At 37.8% G+C, this 10000-nt stretch overlaps 1 protein-coding gene across 4 annotated transcripts in view; it reads right to left on the bottom strand.

Moving 5' to 3' along the window:
- LOC144958169 (uncharacterized) overlaps positions 1-10000 on the bottom strand; it is a 132537-nt gene that overhangs the window by 57384 nt on the left and 65153 nt on the right. For all 4 annotated transcript variants that reach the window (XM_078889939.1, XM_078889942.1, XM_078889940.1 and 1 more), the window contains one exon: positions 9022-10000. This exon is cut by the window's right edge. In XM_078889939.1, the coding sequence (XP_078746065.1) occupies positions 9022-10000 (979 nt within the window). The remainder of the gene's footprint in view (positions 1-9021) is intronic.

Genomic DNA, 10000 nt, shown 5'->3' with positions numbered 1-10000 from the left:
AATGACGTCAGTTTCGTTCCTTCTATTATAGTGATGATGATGATGATGATAATGATGATGATGATGATGATGATGATGATGATGATGATGATGATAATGATAATGATGATGATGATGATGATAATGCTGGTGGTAATTCTTATGACGATAACGATGATGGTGATAACGACGATGATAATTGGGATGATGACGACGACGACGACGACGACGATTATCACAATGGCAACGTTGACGATGACAATGATGATGAAATAGTAACAACAAATACTATACCACAATACCGTCAACACAGAGGGCGACACTGGGTTAATTTCATAACCTTCAACCCCCCCCCCCCCCTTTTGCAATCAAATTATTCTGTTTACAAACGGGTCGCAGATGGAAGACGAAATAGAAATAATAATGAATACTAAAATCAAAATAAATCAGAAAACGGCTGGAAATGTATGGTGTAAATCAATGTAAGACTTTAAAAAAAAAATCCAGCTAAATGACTTACCCTGGAAAAAACATGTATTTAAAAATTTGGCCAGAAAACTCGCCGGAAGTCCTAGCTTTGAGAGTTTTTGCCAAGATGAGGGTCATTTAAATCGATCGATATTTGAAGGACGAGTTTTCTGGCCAAATTTTTAAATACATGTTTTTCCGGAGTAGGCTACATACAAGAGCTGGCTGGTTAATAACCTTATCGTATTTGGTGAAACACGAATGTCCTTTCGAGGCGACACTTGAATGGAGGGAGAAAAAAGCCTGATTTAATATATGTACAGTCTTTGACGAGCATTCAATGGAGTGATTAAATATTCAAAGGAGTGGAAGAAAAGAGGGTAGGTAGAATAGATAGACGGCTTGCTTTGGCTGTACGGAGGTATGAATGAATGAATGAGTGAGTGAGTGAATGGATGAATGAATGAGTGGGTGAATGAATGGATGAATGAATGAATGAATGAATGAATGAGTAAGGGAGGGAAGGAGGCACAGAAAGAAAGGGGGGGGGGGGGGGGGGGTAAACAAGATTATCTTAAATCAAGCTTCACAGGCGAGTGCCTTTGTATAGAAATGTCAAACTATGTATTTTGTATGTTATATCTACGTGTGTGTGTGTGTATGTGTGTGTGTGTGTGTGTGTGTTTTATATGTTTAATCGGAAAGCAAGCAGTGCCTTGTGACACGCGATAGCTGATCAAAAAAGGTTTATAACGCAAAATTGGATTCAAGTTGAAATGTACACAGAGGTCCCCGCAGCTCAGTTGGTAGAGATCTAACTCCGTACGCAATTGGGGCAGGATTGATCCCGAGTGAAGTCGAGACTATTTCTCTGCCCCTGCCCCTGTCTTACCGTACACACACACACATATACACGCACACACACACACACATGTATACACACTCGAGGCCCAGGTTTGAGAATTTTTTTTTCTTCCAAAATGAAGGCCATTTTATTCGATCGATATTTGAAGGCCGAGTTTTCTGGCCTAAATTCAATATTTTAAGGACATATTTTTAAATACTGTTTTTTTTTTTTTTCAGAGGACACCAGTTATATACAGTATGCGCTTGGCTAAGACACTCACAACATTGCCATCAGGAAGTATAACGGACCAACACACAAAACTATGTGTAACCTTGTACGTTTATAGTCTGGTAAATACAGTTTTGTGAGAATTAGTCATAAACGTGGATGGCAAGAAACAATAACAAAGACCCGAGTGAGGTCAACTTCATTCTATCTATATTATGGCCTCTTTCAACTCATGTGTATCGTTCGTTCTAGTATAACATATATGAAATAATATACATATATTATATTATAATGAAGGTAATGGCCTGGAGTTTGGAGACAACGACAACAAACTCGGTTGATGTGGTGGACAGCGACGGCCAGCGAGTGGACAGTGGTCAGTGGACAGTCCATTCTCTATCCAGTGTTTTGATGTGACTGTCATTCATGACTTCAGCCAGACTGCTTGGATGGAAGAGACGAGGATGGATGGGAATTCCATGAACCAACAAATATCAAAAACAGTTTCTTCCCAAGAACCAGCAAGGAATGGAACCCTCTCCCACCAGAAATCCTAGATATTACCAACAACAACAAACAAATGTGGTCAACTATTAAACATTTATCTTTCAACTCAATAACACAATGATGGAGAAAGTCACCACATCATTGGAATAAATAATAATGTGAAATTGAATGCATTTCTTCGAGCTTCGAGCAGCAACATTTACATTACCCACATAATTGTATACAATCTGCAGTGATGGACAATCCGCCTTTTGCGTTGACCTTGACCTTAAACTTGAAGTTTGTTTGACTTTCCATGAGTACGGAACCACATACAAGTGACGTCACTATTTCATGGAACGGTCTGTGACTCACAACGACAAGCGAATTTTCACATATAAATTCTTATCTTATTACATTGTAGAATACAATTGGTTGGTTTGTACTAGGATTTAGAATGTTACTGACATCGTGTATTACACCTAGTGTCCATCTTGTGTCTGAATTATTATAATAACAAAAGGGGAAAACTTAAGACTGCTTTCAGTCACAACTTTGTCAAAAGACATGTAAAGGTGTATCTTTGCAATAATTTGATACCTTTTAAAAGCGATATGCTGATCTGCCTACTTGAAAAAACAAATTTGTAGTTTATAGGTGATAAATATAGTAGTCGTTATGGTTATCTTAATAGATTACAGAATTTACATTCACAAGGATTAAATAACATTTGAAAATCCTTACAATTTTGTAGTCTGACCTCAACGTTCATTTTCAATAAATTATAATGACTTAGAGATGTTCATGAAGTTATGAAATTGAAGACCAAAATTTCGTAATTCTAAGAATTTTCCGTAGTTAGCGGGCCTGTCTGGTGACGTCACATATTTAAGGTTCCCCCCCCCCCCTTATTGATTTATGTGGCATTGGAATAATAGGTGACCCAGCAGCTCAAAACGGTATGATATGGGTGTGGTTGGTGGGATTGTGAGTCTTGCATTCATAGTCAACCCATTTAGGAACGTGTGTTATATTGCTTTACAAAGCTTTATTTAGGACAACAAGGAATGAAGAGAGCAGAAAAATGCCAAAAAACAATAGGGGCTCGAACCCACCACCTTACTGATACAACTCCGCCTTTTGCAATTGCAGGTCTTTTCTGTAGGTTTGAGAAATGTAAATAAGGACATGTCGAAAGAAAACAAAATTTAATCATTATATAGAAATAATATCCTTAAAAATCTACACCCCCCACACCACAAAAACAAACAACAAACAAACATGATGAGGTGGATTCATGAAATGAGTCGTGTTTAGCTTGAAGAAATTACCTTCATTGTTTTATTTTCATTGAAAAGGACAAACATCAAAGGCCAAAAACCTCAAAGTTTCCACTTGAAATCAATATGAAATCTACATCGTGATCATCAAATAAAGACAAACGTTCAACAACATTTTAACCTCCCTGCAATTCACCATCCGTTCATAACGAGCATAATAATATAACAATAAAATGGTCAGAAGTTCGGGATGCCGTAAACTGCCGTAACTCAGGTAAAACCCATATTTGATAAGAAATGGCCAGAGAACTCGTCTTTCAAATATCGATCGATTTAAATTACCCTCATCTTGGCAAAAAAACTCTCAAACCTGGGACTTCGCGAAGTCTTCTTGATGTCCTACGTTTTAAGAGCTTTTGCCAAGGCGAGGCTCATTTAAATCGATTGATATTTGAAGGACGAGTTTTCTGGCCAAATTTTTAAATACATGTTTTGTCCAGAGTACGGAGGTTAACTGGATAAGAATAAATCGCCCACTTGTGCACGATTTACGATTTATGATTTACGATTTATGATTTACACGCCCAGATGCAGCACGAATCACGCCGTAGCCTCAATTTAAATTGCAAAAGAATATTTATTTACAAATGTTTTATGCGATTTGGTGTTTAAGTGGCCGGCGACCGAACACAAACCCCTAAAGTCGCCACAGGAGTATAAAACGTAATCCGACAAGGGGAGTTTAATTTTATTTCATGGCCGGCCCGACACCTGACTCGATCACCTGAGAGGCGTCATGGCCGTTTTTAAAATCCAATATTTTTCACACATTAAAGTTTTACTCCGAAACACCCACGTGGTACAACAAGGTCTGCTAGAGAATCCATGTTGTGGGCGAATCGATTCGAATGGCCTACGTCATTAATTGGTCTTTAAATTGTTTCCTTTCAATATTCCCTCCCGTCCCTCCTCCCAATATTAGGAAATATATTTTAAAACAAACAACAACAAAAACAAAACAACCCCCCCCAAAAAAAAAACAAAAAAAAAAACAAAAACAAAACAAAAACCAACAACAGACAAACAAAATAAACAAAACGAACAAAAAAAAACAACAAAACAAACAGAATAGAACAAAACAATAATGAAAAAACAAACAAAACAAACAAAACAAAACAAAACAAACAAAGAAATAAACAAAATCTAAAGAACAAAAAAAACAAAACAAAACAAAACAATTAACAAAAAAAAAAAAAACAAAAAAAAAAAAAAAAAAAAGAAAAGAGAAAAATGGATAGAACAGAGTGAGAAATGCTGAACCAAAAAGTGATGAGTTGATTGAGGCGACCAAATACAAAAGCTGTGTTCCATTGTCATCAAAATCTTTGGCGAGGCTATGTGGTCTAGTGGTATGACACTCGCTTTCGGATCGGAAGGTCCTGGGTTCAAGACTCGCTCGGTGCATAGTTGAATCCTTGGAAACGGCTCTTTACCATACTCAGGTGTAAAATTAGTACCTTCCCGTTAACAGACGTCTCACTCCGAAAAAAAATTGGTTTTATATGTTACGTGTTGCTGTTGGTCAGGGATCCTTTGTAAAGCGCTTTGGGCACGTTTAGTGGATATTCCGCTATATAAAAGCTCAAGTTTTTGTTTTCATTAGTAGTTTTTTGACATTCAGTCCACAGCGACAGTGGGGACCTTTTTATTTTCTTTCTTATTTTTTACAAAATTATTTAAAAAAAAAACAAAACCAAAATTTTTTTTTGCTTCTTTCAAATTTCTCCCCGGATCGCTGATGCAACAGGTAGAAATCGGAAACCCATAAAACAAACATCACAGACAGGGCTGTAAAACACCTTTGATGCATTGATAGAGGCTGGAGGGAAATCCACTATGGAAGTTAATGATTCATTCATTCATTCATTTATCCTTTCATTCATTCAGTCATTCATTCATTCATTCATTCATTCATTTATCCTTTCATTCATTCATTCATTCATTCATTCATTTATCCTTTCATTCATCCATCTATCCTTTCATTGATTCTTTCAATCATTCTTTCATTCATTCTTTCATTCATCCATCCTTTCATTCATTCATTCATTCATTCATTCATTCTTTCATTCATTCATTAATTCATCTACCCTTTCATTCTTTCATGCATTTTTTCATTCATTCATTCATTAATACATTAATTCATTTATCTATTCATCCATTCACTCATTCATTCATTAACTCATTTATTCAATCATCTATTCATCCAGCACATTTTTCATTCATTTATTCGTTTACTCATTCATTCATCAATCCTTTCATTTATTTATTCCTTCCTTCATTCATTCATTCCCCCATGATTTTATTCATTTATACATTCATTCATTCTTCTTTTAATTTAATGTATCCATTCCTTCATTCACTCATTCCTTCATTGAATATGGTATAATGTTACTATGCCAGAGAGAAGAGAAATACTTTCCACTAGATAGAGACTCCAGACAAATAAATACCCGCCAGATTATATTCAAGGAAAGAACATTATCTGCTACCAGCCCGCAACTTTCCAAGATAAAAGATAAATAACTAAAGAAACTATCAATTGACTGTTTTCCACACGGCTATGAACCCCAGATTGGGATAAGGAGAAACAATGTTATTTTAGTCATGAATAAGGAAACAGAAAAATGCGAATTAAGAAAGTATTCGTGTGATGATGAATATAAATAGAGAATTTTCTTGTCGAAATCCTTTCAGGCTTCTAGCATCATGATAAAATAATCAATTTCGTTCCCTCTATAAATAGCATGCGCTTGGCTCAGAAGCGCACAACATTGCCATCCGGAAGTATAACGGTCCAACACACAAAACTATGTGTAACCTTGAACTTTTATAGTCTAGTTAATACAGTTTAGTGAGAAATACTCATAAACATGGATGGCAAAAAAAAACAAAAAAAAAAAACAACAACAAAGAGCTGAGTGACGTCAACTTCGTTCCCTCTATAAACTTGATCCAAAATCTCATAGGTTTTAACTCTAAATAGATAGAACGAAGATGACGTCACTCAGGTCTTTGTTATTGTTTTTTTTTCCATCCGCGTTTGTGAATAAATCTCACTTAACTGTAAAAAAAAATCCCTCCAGACTATAACCGTTCAAGGTTACACATAGTTTTGTGTGTTGGTCCGTTATACTTCCGGATGGCAATGTTGTGAGCTTCTTAGCAAAGCGCATACTATCCATACTTCTAAACCACCCCAACATAACACTGTTGTGAGGTGATCGGCTACATATTATGTGTATTCCCACTATGACTATTGCATTCCTGTCGTAGGATGGGTTTTAATGAGTGTGGCAAAGCCACACCTTTTGAAGACGAAATACTCCCAGTCAGTCACAGTCACAGACAACAAACTGGCCTTATTTAGCATTCTCGCTACTACACTGAATTAAAAAAAAAACCATTATAAAAGATTTTGGCCAGAAATCCCGTCGTTCAAATATCGATCGATTTAAATGACTCTCATCTTGTCAAAAACTCTCAAACCCGGGACTTCCATGAAGTATTTCGTGAAGTCCCAGGTTTGAGAGTTTTTGACAGGATGAGGGTCATTTTAATCAATCGATATTTCAAGGATGAGTTTTCTGGCCAAAATTTAAATAATGGTTATTTTTTCAGTGTGTAGCAATTTTGTGAAGGAAAAGAATTAGAGAACGGTGGGGACTGCTTGAATCCCGGGATCCTGAAAAAACAAACGACGAGTGATTGATATTGGAGAGGTTTCGGATGGGAACAAAACAGACATTGGACGTTTTGGCTACAAACCTTTCGTCAACACAATACGTTCATTTGTTTAGTTTTGTGCTGACGAAGAGTTTTTTACCCGAAACGCCCATTGTCATTTGTTTAGCATTGTGCTGACGAAGGGTTTGTACCCGAAACGTCCATTGTCATTTATTTAGTTTTGTGCTGACGAAGGGTTTGTCCCCGAAACGTCCATTGTCTGCATTGTTCTCATCCGAAGCCTCTCCACGATCAATCTTTCGTTAATAAGACAAAGAATTGAAACCTTGGGTAATAGTGAGATAGGATTTGTCAAATTTCTGATTAGAATTAGATACGGTTTGTTGGTTTGTGAGAGTATGGAGGTGGGGGGGGGGGGGGGGGCGGTGAGATAATGGAGGTCGAGGTGGTCAGTGGCAGTAGTGATTGTCCGGTCATCGGTCATCGGTCGGACGGATTGACCATAGCGTATTGGCTTGGAGATTCAATCAAGCACGGGCTGTATTTTTGTTTTGTGTCACAGTGTGTGCGTGTGTGTTTGTGTGTGAGTATGCATGTATGTGTGTGAGAGAGAGAGAGAGATAGATAGAGAGAAAAGGTAGAGAGAAGGAGAGAGGTGAAGGTCTTACAGGCTCTGATACACTCTGATACAGTATAAAGAGGAGACATGATTAAGCGGAAAAAGAAACAAAAACAAAACAAAATAACCCCCCAAAAACACAAACACAAAAGAGAGAAATATGGACAAAAATTCAGGGATATAAACATATAGAAATAAACACAGACACACACATGCACATACAGACACGCGCGCACACACACACCCATAATATGTATATATAACCTGGGATCTCTCGAGATCGTCCTTGACGTTCCGGGTTTGAGAGTTTTGTCCAAGATGAGAGTCATTTCAATTAATCGATATTTGAAGGACGAGTTTTCCGGCCAAATTTTTCATACGTGTTTTTCCAAACAGTGAAAGGGCTAACGGTGCCCAAAACGTCTCACGTCATAACATAGACAGAGAAAGGCCCACATGGAAAGGACAACAGAATAAAGGATGTCGGTATCCCATCGTCTTAAACATTGAAAAAGTCACTTTGTAAATATAATGGGCAGATGTACGAAACTAAGCTTATATTCACTGTAATAAATTGTGTTCATTACCCTCTCCCCCCTCCCCAACCCCAAAAGTTTAACTTAAACCCCAGTTCTGTATTCAACCGATAGCAGTTCTATGGATTCAAATTTTGGAAACAAGATGGAGACAATTTGGACATATCTAAAGGAGAGTCAGAAATATTCCAGCTAATAAGGCAATGGCGTTATTCTTTACACCAATCAGACATAACAAGTACAAAGGCAGACCACAACATATTATACAATACGAATGATTTAAATAAAGACCTCAAGCGCCTCAATGACACACAAGAACTGAGCTGCGACAAGGATTTAGAACACCTGAGATCCATGGCAGCAGACCGTCATCAGTGGAAAGAACTCACTCAACAAATCAGAGAAGCTGCCAAAGCGTCCCAGTCCGAAGATTAGGAGGCAATCGGCAATAAGTCAAGTAAGTCTATATTTAATGTTTTAAACTATGAATACAATTGCTCCCCACATTAATCCATAATTTATAAACGAGGGATCTAAATCAGAGAGGTCTGACCTTTGAGATAGCCCTAAAATAGCTGCTGACAGGACCAGGTGGAGAGCCATTGTATCGCCTCAAGTGCCAGCAGGCATGGAGAGAATTGAGTGAGTGAGTGAGTGAGTGAGTGAGTGAGTGAGTGAGTGAGTGAGTGAGTGAATGAGTGAGTGAATGAGTGAGTGAATGAGATCACAAGGAAGAGTGAGGAAATAATTACGTCCACTATCAAGGTCAAATGATTAATCCCCCCCCAACACCCTCCCCTCCCCCCTACCCCACGATGGTTGGTTTGTACTCACCTGACCAGAACGCCGGCTTCCGTCTCTTGGTCGCTGCGTTAACCTTGTTCGTTTTTTCCCAGTAACCTTCCAGTTGTGTGAGGTCCTTTGGTAAGTCCGACTGTTTTTGTCCTGGGCTGTCGGGTGGTAAACCGTTTGAATGCTGAGAATATCCTTTTTGGGGATCGTTGTTGTTGTTGTTATTGGCATTTTTATCATTTTTCTTATCGTCTCCATTTCTCGTGACGTCACTATCCCGGCTGCCACTTTTTGCCGCTCTTTTTTGTCTTTCACTTGCCGGATGTATTTGGTTACTATCATGGTTATCCAAATCGTTACCACGTTTACCAGATGAATTGTTGCTGTTGGTATCCACGACAAGTTGATTTTGGGCTTGTCTTTCATCGAGTTGAAATGAAGACACGCCATCTTTATAATCAGAATCACGTGATCTTATTCTGTTGTTGAATAAAAATCCGCGGACCTCCTTAACATGTTGCCTTTGTCCAGCCTTGTTCTCTCTAGGAAAAGATGAGTCCTTTGTATTCATACTCTCTACCTTTAACATTGAGTTTCTAGAGGAATGGACGAGATTACTTGTGTCATTAACTTTCCCATCACTCAGATCTCTGTGACGTAAATCATTTAAACCGTGTGAAACATTTACAATTTTATTATGTACTAAATAAGTAGAATTTTCCGCCATTTTTGCAGCATTAGTGTTGCCCATCACAGATATTAACATTTGGTTTTGAATTCTAACCTCGTTTTCATTTCGTGTTCTCGACAATTCTCGATATCCTCTCGCCGAATTGATCTCGGAATGAAATCCTTTTTCCTTTTCATGAGTTCTCACCACATTTTCATGATTTCCTCGATCGGGATCATGGTTTCCTGCGTGATATTTTTGAATTCTTTCGTTAGAAATATGATTTCTTGAATCGTGGGCAATAATATCATTATCGCCCTGAAATCTATTTTTAGAATCCACACCAATATC

This window comes from Berghia stephanieae, chromosome 12, assembly GCF_034508935.2.
Source record: "Berghia stephanieae isolate SIO BIC M18660-M18661 chromosome 12, UCSD_Bste_1.3, whole genome shotgun sequence".
NCBI classification, from domain to species: domain Eukaryota; kingdom Metazoa; phylum Mollusca; class Gastropoda; order Nudibranchia; family Aeolidiidae; genus Berghia; species Berghia stephanieae.
Note: the sequence above shows the minus strand (reverse complement) of the source record. Positions and strands in the feature narration are given on the sequence as shown.